At 39.0% G+C, this 16,449-nt stretch overlaps 1 protein-coding gene across 1 annotated transcript in view; it reads right to left on the bottom strand.

The window, feature by feature from the left end:
• LOC140187981 (protein unc-13 homolog A-like) overlaps positions 1-16,449 on the bottom strand; it is a 289,194-nt gene that overhangs the window by 139,629 nt on the left and 133,116 nt on the right. Inside the window, exons 15-16 of the mRNA XM_072243844.1 lie at positions 3,896-3,967; positions 877-1,096 (exon numbers count right to left, since the gene is read on the bottom strand). Of these exons, the coding sequence (XP_072099945.1) occupies positions 877-1,096; positions 3,896-3,967 (292 nt within the window). The remainder of the gene's footprint in view (positions 1-876; positions 1,097-3,895; positions 3,968-16,449) is intronic.

Here is a 16,449-nt window from a genome sequence, read left to right as displayed (position 1 = left end):
CCCAGGTTCCTGTGTCCTGAACTTGGGTGTAGCTACCTCTCCAATGTCCTATCTATTTGTGGAAGACCTAATCCTATCCTTACTTTCCAGAAATTGCTGCAAATTTTCTCCAAATGCAATTATGCTTTCCAACCTCTTACAAACAATAGATCCTTGACCAGCATCTGTGTTTTTGCATACCTTAAGTAATGTACTTTGTAATAGTGTTTGGGTTTTCTATTTAAGTTCTAATCTTTGAAAACACTGTGCTGCCCAATTAAACCCATGTGCCCAATTAACCTACTACCCTGTATGCCTTTGGAATGTAGGAGGAAATCAGCGCATCGAGGAAACCCACGTAGTTATGGGGAGAACATACAAACTCCTCACAGACAGTGGTAAAATTGAATCCACTTTACTGGTGCTGTAATACTGTTACATTGACCACTACTGAATTTATGTAAAATTGTTCATTCTAAATATACTAAGTATTACATCAAAACATACAAATTGAATCCTTACTCAACTTTAAAAATTCAAATACAGCTGCATGATAGAACAACTGATAGTTTTCTATCTACCAAAAGCTATTTGAGTTGCAGTGATCATTTCAATATAAACATAAGGTACTCTCAATGTGCTCAACAATACTGTGTGGAAACTGATTTCTGCCTCAAAAAAGGAAACAGCTGCCTCATCAAACCTGAAACATGAATATATTCAATTCAGCCTTGAACTACTCTCAAGTTGTACTACAAAACTATCAAGACTGAACATACTATTTATGAGTATTTTCAAAATCAAAGAACATTCATCAGTATGAAAAGTGCTCTATGAATAAGTTATTATTCTTATTAAGCAGCTCAAAATGAGGGAAAATCCACCCAAATGACTTACGCTGTAAACAATCGGCATTCAGAAGATCCTGACACTTTTCGTGACATTTGACCCCGCATTCAGTGCAACGCATTCCCTGGCGAGCAATCCCCCACAACAAGCCTTCACATTCGTAACAATAGGTGGGAGTGGTTGCTGTCCACACTTCAAAATTGTGTGGCGTTGTGCAAGAGATTGGGTAGATTAAGGCTTGCAAGGTCTTCTTGTAAACATGGTTTTTCTAACAAACAAAAATCTTACGTTAGTAAAAATGGAGACATAAGAAACTGCAGATGCTAGAATGTGGAACAACAAACAATCTGCTGGAGGGCCTTGTACCTAAAAAAGGATGTGCTGGTAATGGACAGGGTCCAGAGGAGATTCATAAGAATGATCTGGGAATGAAAGGATTAACGTCGTGATGGCTCTGGACCTGTACTTGCTGGAGTGTAGAATTGGGGGGGGGGGGGGGGGGGAGGGAATTTCATTAAAACCTAATGAATATTGAAAGGCACAGAGAGAAGACATAAAGAGAATGTTTCTAATAATGGGAGAGTTTAAGACCAGCGAGCACAGCCTCAGAATAGAAGGACATGCCTTTAGAACAGAGATGAGGAGGATTTTTTTCAGCCAGAGGGTGGTGAATCTGTGGAATTTGTTGCTAAAGATGGCTGTGGAGGCTAAGTCATTGGGTATATTTAAAGTGGAGGTTGATAGGCACTTGATTGGTAGGGAAGTCAAAGATTATGAGAAGGAGACAGGAGAATGGGGTTGAGGGGAAAAATAAATCAGCCATTATTGGAGCAAAGTTGATAGACCAAATGACCAAATCTGCTCCTATATCTTACGGAACACCCATTGCTGCTTAACCCACAGTTCCTTCAGTAGATTCATTGTTTGCCTTACATTAATATTTTTTTTACAGCATGGGAGATCACAGCAAGTGATGCTTCAGTTCTACATTAAAATATATTCATCTCTTCTGGTTGTACTTTAGCTAGACCTTGCATTAGATTAACTCAGAATTTTAACCATGGCAGTGAGTGTTCTGATGCCAGCTCTGAGAAATTAACTTCGAAGGATTTTCAAATGAATACATCTATTCTTTTGCTATAATGATATTAAACTGATTAATGTTATGCATGGTGGGATAATCCACTGCATTATCTGGCTACCCTTGCTTTTTATGAAAAATCTATTTCATTTCCAGTATCAAAGCTTGAAAACAATAGCCATATTATACTGTAGTAAAGTTCTGTTCAACAATTTAGAATGATATAACACAATAAACCTCCAATAACCCTGCACCATCAGGACTTCAGACTTAAAAATTTTTAGTACTTTTAATACACTTTTTTATGTTAAAGATAGCATAATAATCATTCTAATGAAACTGACATTTTTAAAGGGAGTACTATACCAGAAAAGGTACCCCAGTGAGCCAGGCACTGAATCATCAGAATTTCTGAACAATGGAACATTGGAGTATGGAGATTTTATTGCAATTCATCAAAAATGAATGCAAAATAAAATTAAGTTTTATAAAGTTTTTGTAAAACATCAGATTTCTAAGTAAAGAAACTCATATACACTAATTTATGAATAACACCTTGCTAAATAGCTATTAAATGAACTAAGATAATCAAAACACATTACAGTGAATTCTGGTTAATTGGGCCATCAATTAAATGGGGCAGCTGCTTATCTGAACAAATACAAAACAAGAAATTAGCTGGGATTCCCTGTGTGTATTTGAGACACTATGTTGCTTAATTGGGACAGGAGACTGTTGCCAGACAGCTTCTAGCTAGTGTCAGTTGTATGTGCTTGTATGGCCGTTAGTCACAACATCATGTTTCAAGCAATCAATTTCTAAATAGTGTCAGTTGCTTGTGTTTGTGTTCAAAAGGCAGCGATTTTTGTCACTGAGATTTGGCAAGAAATAAGCAGCAAGATAATTCAGAACTGTTTTCCTCACTGTGTTTTCAAGCATTCAGACTTGAAAATGCCAGAAATGAGCAGCAATGAAAACTAAATGATTTCACTCCTTCAACAAGTTAGAAACTATGAAGAATTTGAAGGCATCGATCATCTTCAATGTTACATGAAAATGAAGATTTGGAAGATGCAATTGTCAACAGCATTGTATGAAGGCAGACATACGGTTTTCACGGGTGATGGCTTTTTACTCTTGGAACTCGCCAAGTGGCCCTATGGACAACCTGAATCCTCGCTGATGTCACCAACCAAAGTGACGCAGGAAATCGGCGAGTGAAACTTCAAGACAGGGACCGCAGCTGTCGGAGGCCTCTGCACTCCAGCAATTTACCTCTCTCTCTCTCTCTCTCTCTCTCTCTCTCACAATGGTGAGAGTCTGCTGGTTTTCAAGTTGAGGGAACACAAATAAGCACTGTAACACTGAAACGGCAAGCTGTTAGACTCCCTACTCGCAGTGGCAGGAACAGTATCTCGCGTGAGTGTCAGCGAGAGAGTGAGAGCAAGATCCTTTTGAGATGTTGAAGTGTTGGGATGGGCAGTAGTTTTTGATGGACTCTAGATCATAATCTCTGGGAGCATGTTATTGCTTGCTGGTTGGTGGTTGGTTGTGGGGGGTCGCTGATACCTTTGTTGGAGCAAGTATCAAGTTGATGCTTTTGCTGCTGCTTGTGCATGGGAGGAAGACTTTGGGGTTCTAACATTTTCTGTGATTTATTCTTTGGGGGTTTTTCTCTCTCTGTTTCATGGAGGTCTGTGAAGAGTAAGGATTTCAGGTTGTATACTGTATACATTCTCTGATATTAAATTGAACCATTGAACAGTCAAGTCTAAAGAAAGCAAAGGCATTGCTGAGGTAACACTTCAACACACAATGTAGTCTTGAGTTCTGTCATGTTCTTAATCATTTATTTGGTATAAAACAATATCTTTCCTTAGCAGAACAACTGATTCATGACCGTTTTACCTGTTGAAGGAAAGTGTTATTGATTATTCAAAGAACACAATAACTTTGGCACAAAAATGAAGTAGAGACTCATCTTACCAGTTCTTCATCATTAAGAGTACGAGTTGCCAATGCAGAAGTGATGCCAGCTTTTCTTGACTGCACCAATGACTATATAAACAACAGAATAAATTACTTGCACTTCAGAATACACAGCAACTAACACACTTTCAATAGCTAGCATTACATAGGAAGGCTTTATAGGGAAACCAATCACCATCTCCTCTCTATCCACAAAAAGGAAGCAACATTGCTTATGTAGCCAGCAAAAATGAATCACTTAACAAATAAAAAATTCTACAGGAAGTATCTTAATCATGTATAAAACAAACTTGCTCAATGGATATTTTCTGATTAAAATAGTACAAATGGCATTGAGTGATAAGATTATCCAGAGATGAAATTTCTCTACAATCAGCTGAAGAAAACCAGGAAGCAGAAGCTTGATACTACCAGCATTTTATTGATTATACATTTAGGATATGAATATATTTATGTTAACTCATTAAAAAACATTGGGAAGATATCAAAGGCAGTCAAACCCAAGGTAACTAGTTATACTGACTGCCTTATGATGCTTTCAGTATCTGCACACACTGTTATTTTTGAAAACAAGCAACGGAAGCAGTTCCATTTGCCCTAGAAGCCTCCAAATTAAGCACCTTTGTAATTAATTGTATTCCAGGAAGAATGTCATGGAAGAAAAATGTTGATGAAACAATGGAGCATGCAAGAATTGAGAAGATGCAAGTTCCAGCAGGGTATGTCAAAAAATACTCATATTGGTGTTACAAAGATGAGTTTCAACATTTGCTGGTATTTAATCCACATTTAAACAATATCATTAAAACAACTTCACTGGCACTTGCTCGGTCATTGAGAAAGCAATGTTGCTGTCCTTATAATCGAAATAATTGTACACAAAATGGCAAGAGAGGATGTAATTAGAAGTGGAAGTGCGTGAACCTTGAACCAAGAGAATCCAATTAACAGAGATACAATTTGGTATGGGTCTTCATAGGCAATATGTAATCTCTTTCTAGTTAGGCAATGCGTCATTAGCACTAACAACTCACTAATAAAAATAAAGTCTATCAGATTCTGGACTAGCTTCACAAGAAGTCCTTTCTTATTCCATTCTTAAGATAGTATTTCCAGCATTTTGTTACAACAGGATTTGGATCATATATTTTCTTCAGAATTTACATTTCTGATATCAGCGTTCTGAATGACAAATTTGCAGATGACACCAAGATTGGGATGTAGTGGACTGCTAGTAAGGTTATCATAGCTTGCAGTGAGGACCTTGACCAGCTGAGAAAATGGACAGTGGAATTTAATGCAGACAAGTGCAAGGTATTTCACTTTAGTAGGACCAACCAGGGTAGGTCTTACACTATGAATAATAGGGCATTGAGGAGTGTGCTAGAACAAAAGGATTTGGGAATCCAGGTCCATAATTTCGTTGAAGGTGGTGTCACAGGTAGAAAGGGTTGTAAAGAAAGCTTTTGGCACATTGGCCTTCATAAATCAAAAGTTTCGAGTACAGGATATGGGACGTTATGTTGAAGTTGTATAAGATTTGGTGAGGGCTAATATGGAGTATTGTGTGCAGTTTTGGGCACCTACGTACAGGAAAAATGTAAGTAAGATTGAAAGGGTACAGCAAACATTTACAAGGATGTTGCTGGGTCTGGAGGATCTGAGTTATAAGGAAAGATTGAATAGGTTAGGACTTTATTCCTTAGAATATAGAAGATTGAAAGGATAGATTGATAGAGGTACACAAAATTATGAGGAGTATAGAAAGGGCAAGTGAAAGCAGGCTTTTTCCACTGAGGTTGAGTGGTACTACAACCAGAGGCCATTGGTTAAGGGTGAAAGGTGAAAATTTTAAGGGGAATATGAAAGGAAATGTCTTCAATGAGAGGGTCATGAGAGTGTCAAAAGAGCTGCCAGCACAAGTGGTGCATGTGAGCTCAATTTCAACGTTTAAAAGAAGTTTGGACAGGTACACGGAGGGCTATGGTCCCAATGCAGGTCAATGGGAGTAGGGATTTTATATGTTTCAGCACAGACTAGAGGGGCTGAAGGGCTTGCATCTGTGCTATACTTTTCTATGACTCTATGATGTATAGCATTAGAAACGTTATTTAGGGTCTAAGATACCTTACCACTGTAAATTCCAAGCACTGTTACTAAACAATCAATATTGCCTATGGGGATTCATGTCACACTTATATGTTCTGGTTTAGTTCAATTTAGTTTGGTTCATTGGCTGTTCATCACCACCAGATCTCATCAGACCTAGAAAAGACCACATATAAAGCACTTACCATAGCCTGCACAAAGTGAATGCAATGATGAAATAAATTACAAAACATTAATACACGGATTCAAAACACATCAAAGGTTTCACACTGTACACAAACCACAAGGTCAGTTATCATGGACATCATTGGCAAGTTAGAAATACTTTCTTTGTGTTCACATATCAAAACCTAGGCCATTTATTCATAGTCCACATGCTTTTATTTCTATTGACAATTACAGAATTGAAAAAATTAAGAGTTTCTCTAATTATCTTCTAATTCATTGTAGAGTAGTTCTTTGTTATATTATAGGTGAATCTTCTGTTCAATGCTATACTGTACATTTAATTAATTTGAGGTACTTTACTTAAAAGATAAAACCTTCTTTACTATTTAGGGAGATTTATTAGGTCCTTAACATGTCTCTGTTTAGTATACAGTAGATTCCAGTTAATTGGGTCATTGGTTAATCGGGGCAGTCACTAATTTGGGATAACTCTTAAAGAACAAAAACTAACATGTAGCAGTTAGCATAATGCTTTATGATGTTAGTGACCCAGGCCCAATTTCAACAGTCTGTAAGGAGTTTGTATGTTCTCCCCATAACCATGCGAGTGTCCTCCAGGTGCTGACTTCTTCCCACACTCCAAAGATGTATAGGTCAGTGGGTGTAATTGGGCAACACAGGCTCATTAGGCTGCAGGGCCTGTTATCATGCTGTATCTCTCAATAAAAATAGCACCTCTAGATAAAAATAACTTTTTAAAAAAGCAAAATAAAACAAAACTGATTAAATATGAGACCAGAAACCTACAAAAAAGTGTAACTACATTGGGGAATGAGAAACATTGTTAGACATGGGTGGAGTAACCAGTAATGTCTTCTGTGGTCGCAGCAGGGAGTTAAGCAGTGCTCCTGTCTACTGGTACCAAGTTAAGATAGTCATCTATGGCCTTTTAAGAATGTTATAACTTTTAAGAATCAGTTTGCTTATAGGTTCATGAAATAATGCAGTGAAATCCCCCTGCTGAATCCCTGCAGAAATGTCAATGTTAGAGCTAAAAGTGCAATGCGGTAGAAGCAAAATGTTGTTCTCCAATTATAAAATTCAGTTCCATTAACTTCAAAGTAGCAAGTTAAGAAGCAGGCCACTACCACATTGCATATTTATTCATAGCATCTATGAATGTACATCTATTGCTTATTAGTTTTCTATTTCTCCCCCCCCCCGTTTGCCAGGTGAAAATTACATCATAATCCTTTGTTCAATATTACAGCTTTGTTTGCAATCTAACTTATTGGACTCATGCTTGTTTTCTTCAAATTTAACCTCAGCCAAATAGTTTTCAAAATCTGAACTGCTGGTCCAAACAAGGAAATAATAACAATTTTCGTTGTCAGCCCTACTCATCCAAATACACTGATGTCAAACAGATAAAAACTGATATTTTTTGCAAGTAGCATTTGCATTTTAAGCTTAGTGCTTTAATTATCTGTTACTTATCTGAGGTGGTACGAATGCCCATGAGAATGACACATCCACAACCATCACAATTTTATGCATCTACATTTAATTAACTCAGCCAGACACTATGCATGAGTGATCTAGAGAAGCATATGGAAAAAGCTACAGTAAGAATCTGAGTGTAAAAGGATGGCTCATGGAGTTAGATACAAGTGATGAACAGTCTTCAAACAGAAAGAGGAGCTAGGCATTTAGTATCATAATAAGAGGATACTATCGCTGTGAATTACTTGAGTAGTATTTGAGTGACGGTGTTCATCCAAACTAATTAACATACTATAGAAGCAACAGTTCATCACTGTGGTGCACTGAAGTCAACTATGATAACACTAATTTTACCACTTATTTAAAAGTGGTGTCTCACTATATGTACTAATAAACAATCAAGTTGCATGTTTTACTGCAAAATATTTTAACACATTAACATATTGAGGACATTGAGCTGATATGCATAAAGTCCACACTTAAATTTTAAACTACAGCAGTGGCTCTTAAGTTGAATCCTATGGAAAGGGCTTAATTGTAGCAAAACAGTAAATACCTGTCATCATTTAACTTCTGCTAAACATATATTGACTTATTCAGTAGCCCATTAGCTTCTAAGCGTCAAGTTCTACAGGGAGTGCTTAGAATAACTACTGTCAAATTAAGTCCAATTTTCAAACAAATCTCCTGTGGAAACAACTTGACTGGCCCTTGATCACTAATGGATGTTTCCTTTAATACATCTACTGTATGCCTTATCAACATGAGCCAACCTTATGATCAGTTTATAGTGCTGCACACAACTAGTACCTTCCAAAAAGAGCTTTTGTTCAAATTTTCCATGAGACATAATCACAAACATTCGATATGTTAAAATATTTATATTTTGAATGGGTAGTGCAACTCTGCCAAATGAAATTAGTTTCTCATTGCAATAAGATACAACTTTTAAAGCCAAAATTTAAGATCACTTGACATACAAAAGATATTATACATCCAAATAATTCGTCTCAACAGTTCACTGCGTTATTGATTTTTTTCTCAATCTCTCACCTCAATTCCCTGTTCTACATGTGCCAGTTCCTACCCTACGGTCAGAAAAGAGATATCCTGAACTTCTCCCTCTGGACAGCTAACTTGGATTATAAAAACATATACATACCCTGTAGTATAACATTTTCTGTAGATTGGAGAGCCACAAATACATTATCACAGAGTTTTGAAAACACAGTAAACTAATACCATACGTGAAAACTTTGCTTTACCTCCTTGGATTTTTTTAAAGTAATATTTTAATGAAATAAGTATTTCAAAAATGTTTGTTAATTACACTGACTTCAAATATAATCATGTTATTTTAAAAAATCTTTAGAAATGTTAAATCAAACAAATTTTGAATTGAATACTGAAATAGACCATATAGAATGAGTACATTTAGTTGGTCACTTTATTACCTTGCTCAGTTAGATATACTGAATTTTAGTGCTGTGATTTGACAGATCAAGGAACAAAACATTACTGCTTATTATGTAGTGCGTTAGCACAATTGAAATAAGGTACATATGGCAATGCTTTAAGAACAAAAAAGTCTAACAAATTTAAGTACAAATTTAAATATTAAATAGAATAATTTAAATGGCAACCCTAACCACACACTTGATATTTTTATTTAAAATAACGGCAAATAGTAGAGAATAGATATTACGCTTGAAAAGGTTGTAGTAATTACCTCAGTCTTACCATCACCTTGTGTTATGGAGTAAAGGTTTTGCAATTATCCTTTCAATATTTTTCTTCTTAATCATATCACCCCTATTGAGGTATAGGCCACTGACAGCAGCTTGCCAGAGTCCTTTATTCTGGGCTGTTACTTCAAGTTGTCCCTGTGTAGCTAGCCCAACTTCGACAACCCTCTCCCAGGGATGAGGCCTTTGGAGTTCCTTTTCCATTTGTGCAGCGCAGAGTTTCTAGCCCTATGCCCAACCCTCCTCCTTTCGCAGATGGGCTTGGGACCGTACATAGCAGAGTTATCCTCTCCATACTGGGGACAGGGAAATGTGTCTTTTGGCAATCACCATACAACTGGGCAGGTGTGCAGGCCAGCCATGGATTAGAATGTGATCTGGTTCATTCTCTGGAAAAACCATTCTGCAGAGCTTCTCCTGATTTTGGTTCTTTAACCTATGGATCTATGCTCACTATATTCAGGATAGAAACTGGAAAATGTTCACGATACCCATTCACAAGGAAGGCCCTTACTTAAGAAATATATATCAGGAACAGCTAATACATCTCAACCACCAGGCTCTTAAACCAGAGGGGGTAACTCCATCGCCCTCAGCACCAACCTGCTAATAAGCTCTCTCCGGGACCTGTAGCCAAGATTCTTAGGTTCACTTCACTCAAACACAGTCAACAAGTGCAAGCCTCATACCACTCTCTCACAACTTGCACACCCTGCTAGGTACTCTTTGCGAACAGCCACATTATTAGGAGACTGTTAGTGGCTCAGAGTAACAGCATTCACAATCACACCACCACTGCTCTCGCTATTACCCAACAATCAGCCAAAACAGTGCAGCTGGAAGCCAGGTCTCAAGGTTATCCTTCAAAGCCTTTTCCACTAAGCATCAAAAGTCTTCATTCAAACACAGAAGCATTAGGACAAACAAAGCACGAAGCGATTGAGCTCAAAATGAGCCTGTCAGTTTAATTAGTTGATGCCTCGACGCAAAATTTTGATTTATAAGTGTCACTTGATTACATTATGTGCCACTCAAAAATGCTGGAGGAACTCAGCAAGTCAAGCAGTATCAGTAGAGAGGAATACTAGTCAACATTTCAGGATGAGACCCTCCATCAGGAAAGGTGAAGAAAGGGGAAGAAGCCAGAAAAAGGAGGTGGGGGAGGGAGGGCAAGGAGTACAAGCAGGAAGGTGATAGGTGGAAAAGGTAGATGGCTGAAGAAGAAAGAATCTGATAGGAGAGGAGAATGGAATAAGGGAGAAAGGGAAGGAAGACGGGCACCAGAGGAGATGACAGGCAGATAAAGAGAAGAGGTAAGAGGGGAGACAGAATGGGGAATGGAAAAGGAGAGGACGAAGGGGGAGAGATAACAAGAAGCTGGAGAAATCGATGTTCATGCCGTCAAGTTGGAGGCTACCCAAACAAAATATGAGGTGTGGTTTGAGAGTTACCTCATTGTGGCAGTAGAGGAGGCCATGGACCGACATGTTGGAATGGGAATGGGGAGTGGAATTGAAATGGTTGGCCACCAGGAAATTCTCCCTGTTGTGCATGGAGTAAAGATTTCTCCAATTTATGGTAATTTCTCCCTACTCCCCTGGCAGAATCTTTAATGTTTTACAATGCATGTCAACCTTTATTCTGACCTTGTGTTAGTTGGCAGCAGAGGAAAAGAAAGAGTAGTGAATTGGTATCACAATTGAAGGAGCTGTTCATGGATAACTTAGCCAGAAAGGGGTTAAGGTTGAATTCCTTATTCCTCTGGCTCTATGGTTGTTTGTGTTTACTGCTGTTCACTCATAATGGCTCAATTTCTCACCAATTAAATCAATGAGGGTGACTTCCCCCCCCCCCCCCCCTTGCTCATTGCTGCTGAAGGAAGGTGCCAGGGACTTGGACCTTGGGCAAGGTTTGAGCAGTGCAGTTTGTGGTTTGGACTCATTTTGGGGGAGTCTGCAGTTCATGTTGCATGTGTTTTTGGTTGCTATTTTGCTCAATTTTTGATCAGGGTAGATTGGCTCTGCATCTTGCGGTCAATGACTGACTGACTTTCAAGAACTCTATGGTTTGATGTTTAATATTGTGTGTTATTCGCACATTTTGTGCAGTTTGCACAATTTATTTGTTTTTTTTGTGCATTGGGTGCTTGATATCTTCTTGGAACAGGTTCCATGGTGTTTCTTTTTTCCATGGCTATCACGGTTGCACTTCGATAATAGATGTACTTTGAATCTTTGAATGACAAGGATGAGCTGAATCACATGCCACCATATGCCCCACTCTATTAGGTGATGTCCTCCAGAGTGGCACAGGCAGCAGAAGTACTTTTTTGACACAAGGGTAGTCTGGCTTTAGTGGAAGCATGCTGTTCACAGGCTGTTGAATTTATAGTGGAGTCATAAACCACTTCATTAATGGAATACTCTTGCTGACTAGCAATCATGCTTTGGCTTGTTATCACTTTCACAGTGAGATTGCACTGGAGCCTGTTAAAGGCATTGTGACTACTGCCAAGATACTAAGCACTGATCAGCATGTACAGTCTGGTCATGCACAATCTTTTTTCCCCCTGAATGTTGTGGGAGTGGAACCGTTTTCATTTACTGTATTTCTCAGGCTTCACACATGGCATTCTCAGTGACCCATGTGAAGTGAACAATTCTTTTTACAGCAGGAAATCTGCAAAGCTGCATGTTCACTCCACTGCAACACACAAAATACTGGTGGAAATGAGCAGGTCAGGCAGAGAGAAATAAAGAGTTGAAGTTTGTTGTCTTATTGTTTACCTGTACTGCACTTTGTTTTGCATGTCATCCACAGTTCACTTCATTACATCAATGCATTGATATCGTACAAGGGAAAACAAAGTTTTTCACTGTACCTCAATAAACATTGACAATAATAAACCAGCTTACGCATTTATCCTTTCCTCTTCGTCAGTGCTTAGCATCTTGGCAGTAGTCGCAATGCCTGTACTGCCATCCACGCGTGAGCCTCACACACATTTTCTCCAGGCACGTAGTATTATCAAAGAATTTTTGTTGATATGGTCAAATCAAGGAACAACTGGTTCATGGAATTAAATTATTTACTATCTGTAACATAACTCACAAAGACATGGATAATATGAATGAATTTGAAAACTAAATCCTTTTAAAACTGTAGTAACTTCCATTGGAAGTTTATTAATGGCTAATGTGATTCCTTTAAGCAACAGAGGCCAAGGGTACTTTCTGTTGCTGAATGCTTGTTCACCTCTACAAGAGCAAGAGAAACTAGCATACCGTGCCTCAAATAACTGAACTGGCACCAAATCCACCTCTCACTGCTTGAAATACTGATCTGAATAAACTCCATACCACCAGTGGGTAATGGCCATATATGCTCTCCCTTAGAGCAATATGACAGAGACCACAAAAGGGAAAGTGAGCATTAAAATAATTTCAGCACATATGTGTGCCTGAAAAAAATGTAAATTAAGCCAAAGTTTGCATCTTAAAACTCTCAAAACTTTTAAGGTTTATAGATGGATATAAGTGTTAGTTTCCAGTGTAGTAACCCATCAAAAATTGCTTCCCAAAATCCTTTCTATTACTATGACTGACTAACAAACTTGACCTCATACAAATTATTTTTGGAAAGCTAATCCACTTACCACCTTTGTACCAGATGATGATTTTCTAACTAGCTAGAAAATGGTAATGGGTGTGTCTGCTGTTACTCTAAAGTAGCTGAATCTGTATTGTAAAGGACCAGGTATACCAGCCTGAAATACAAATCCACAATATTGAAATAATGGAACAATTTTCCATCTAATGACAATAAATGGTCAAGAAATCCAGTTCCAACAGAAAATTCTGCATTAAGTTTAACACCTTTAATTATACCAGCACAACTTGAGGGTATTTTGGGTGTAATATTAAACTGAACCCAGGGAATGGAAAGCAGGATTAGGCCATTTGACTCTTCACATCTGCTCTGTTATTCAATATCATAGATTATTTTATATCCTAGGACTGTTTTGCTGCAGTAACCCCATATATCTTCATATCAAAAACTATTCATCTCTGTCTCAAACAAGCCCATCAACTAAGCCTTCATTACCCACCCTGGTGGAGAACGGCAACAGTTCACTAACCTCTCCGTGGTTACTCTACCTGCCCTGAATGGCTGACTGACTTTTCCTTTGAGAATTCTGACCCCTGGTTCCAGAATTAAGCAAACATTAATTCCACATCTACCCTATCTAGCCCCAGTAACCTGAATCAGTAACTTGCACGTGTGAGATATTTTTATATTTATTGTATCTACTCATCTTATTGCCACTCCAAAAGAAGAGATGCTTTAGCTTTAAAAAAGTTTTATAAAAGGTTATTGTGAACTTGACTTTACTCATTAATATGATATGTGCCATACAAAGACTGACACATTTAGGAGTGAGGCAAGATTTGTACCCACAGAAGATGATTAACCTGTATAATTCACTACTACAGAAGGTTGAGGAGATGAAACTGCTGTATTTGAGAAGGAAATAAGATGTATTTCTAGACACAAAGGGTTAAGGAGTGTGGGAGAGATTGCGGGCTTCCTTACACTAATCTCTGCCTTGAATAAACTCAGTAACTGGACCTTCACAACCACAGAATAACCACAGCAGTATTGAATGGTGGACCATGCATGAAGAGCTGAATAGACTACGCCTGCTTTGAGTTGTCAATGATTTGATGCTACTCAAATTATGTGGAATAGGAGAAGATCATAGGACATAGGAGCAGAATTAGGCCACTCAGCTCAGCGAGTCCGCTCTGTCATTTGATTATGGATGATTTATTATCCCTCTCAACCCTATTCTCATGCCTTCTCCCTATAACCTTTGACACCCAGACTAATCAAGAGCCTAACAATCTTTGCTTTAAATACACCCCATGACTTGATCTCCACATTACTTGTTAATAACATTTGCTATTAAACAAGTTACATACTCACTATAAAATCTGTACATGCAACATTGGATATGAAGCAGCTGGGCCCAAACCTGAACACAATCTATTTGACTCAGAATAGAAGAGGGAATAGGGAGGGGAAAATTATCAGGAGAGAAATTATAAAGATTACATCTTTGTCATTCACAAGTCACATACAATGGCTCTTCCTACAGCCCTGTATTGAATTGAATTGACTTTATTTCTTACATCCTTCACATACACAAGGAGTAAAACTCTTTGTTACATCTGTCTCAATGTGCAAATTATAGTAATTTGTAATAAATAATAGGTACAGTAAGATATATAAAAGAACAGTCAATATAGCTTAGAAATAGTGAATTAATCAGTCTGATGGCCTGGAGGAAGAAGTTGTCCCAGAACCTGTTGGTCCTGGCTTTAATGCTGCGGTACCACTTCCCAGATGGTAGCAGCTGGACCAGTTTGTGGTTGGGGTGACTCAGGTCCCCACCGATCCTTTGGGCCCTTTTTACTTAACTGTTTCTGTAAATATCCTGAATAGTGGGAAGTTCACATCCACAGATACACTGGGATGTCCGCACCACTCTCTGCAGAGCCCTGCAATTGAGGGAAATACAGTTCCTATAACAGGCAGTGATACAGCCAGTCAGGATGCTCTCAATTGTGCCCCTGTAGAAAGTCCTTAGGATCTGGGGACTCATGACGAGCTTCTTCAACTATCTGAGGTGAAAAAGGCACTTGTGTGCTTTTTTCACCATACAGTCGGGTATGTACAGACAAAGTGAGATCCTCTGTTACTGTGTATATCAAGGAACTTGAAGCTGTTCACCCTCTCAACCCCAGATCCATCGATGTTAATAGAGGTTAGCTCATCTCCATTCCTCCTGTAGTCCAGAACCAGCTCCTTTGTTTTTGAGACATTGAGGGAGAGTTTGTTTTCTTGACACCACTGTTTCAGAGTGATGACTTCTCTGTAGGCTGCCTCGTTATTATTTGAGATAAGTCCATTCAATGTAGTATCATCTGCAAATTTAATTAGCAGATTGGAGCTGTGAGTGGCCACATAATCATGGGTATACAGAGAGTAAAGGAGGGGGCTTAGGACATAGCCCTGCGGGGCCACTGTGTTGAGGATCAGAGGGGCAGAGGTGAGGGAGCCCACTCTTACCACGTGTTGGTGATCAGATAGGAAAGTCCAGGATCCAGCTGCATAAGGCAGGATGAAGGCCGAGGTCTCTGAACTGCTTGTCAAGCCTGGAGGGGATTATGGTGTCGAATGCTGAACTGTAGTCCAAGAACAGCATTCTCACGTAAGCATCTTTCCTCTCCAGGTGTGTAAGGATGGTGTGTACAGCTGTAGCTGTTGCATCATCTGTCAATTGGTTGTGTGGGTAGGCTAAATGTAGGGGGTCCAGTTTGGATGATAGTATGCTGCAGATGTAGTCCTTAAGCAGCACCTCAAAGCATTTGCTTATTACTCAGGTGAATGTGACAGGACGCCAGTCATTCAGATATGTTACCTTGGTCTTTTTAACTACAGGGACAATGGTGGATGTTTTGAAGCAGGAGGGCATTCTACACTGGGAGAGGGAGAGATTAAAGTTATCTGCAAACACACCAGCCAGTTGTGCTGCGCACACTCTGAGTAGCAACCCTGGGATGCTGTTCAGTCCCACAGCCTTGTGGCTGTTCACTCGTTGGAAATACCTGCATATTTCACCCTCAGAGATGACCAAGATCTAGGTCGCATCAGCGGCTTTCCTCAGGGGCTCAGTGTTGGTGACATCAAATCAAGAGTAAAATAAGATTTAGGTCATCTGTGAGAGAGGCAGTGATGTTGGCAGCATCACTGTGTTTAGCTTTGAAGTCCGTAACCTTCCACCTCCCCGTGCCATCCTAAAATACCCAATCTGATTATGGCCCTGGACCCCCAACCAGGAGCTGCTTACAATTCAATCCCAACCCCTGATCTGAACCTGAGTTATTAATCTTTCTCACTGCCATCCCCTCCCCAACTAACCCAAACAATGTACTCTGCCCCCACCCAGTCCTCCCTACCTAC

Source organism: Mobula birostris, chromosome 26, assembly GCF_030028105.1.
Source record: "Mobula birostris isolate sMobBir1 chromosome 26, sMobBir1.hap1, whole genome shotgun sequence".
NCBI classification, from domain to species: domain Eukaryota; kingdom Metazoa; phylum Chordata; class Chondrichthyes; order Myliobatiformes; family Myliobatidae; genus Mobula; species Mobula birostris.
This window is presented reverse-complemented; position numbering and strand designations above follow the sequence as displayed.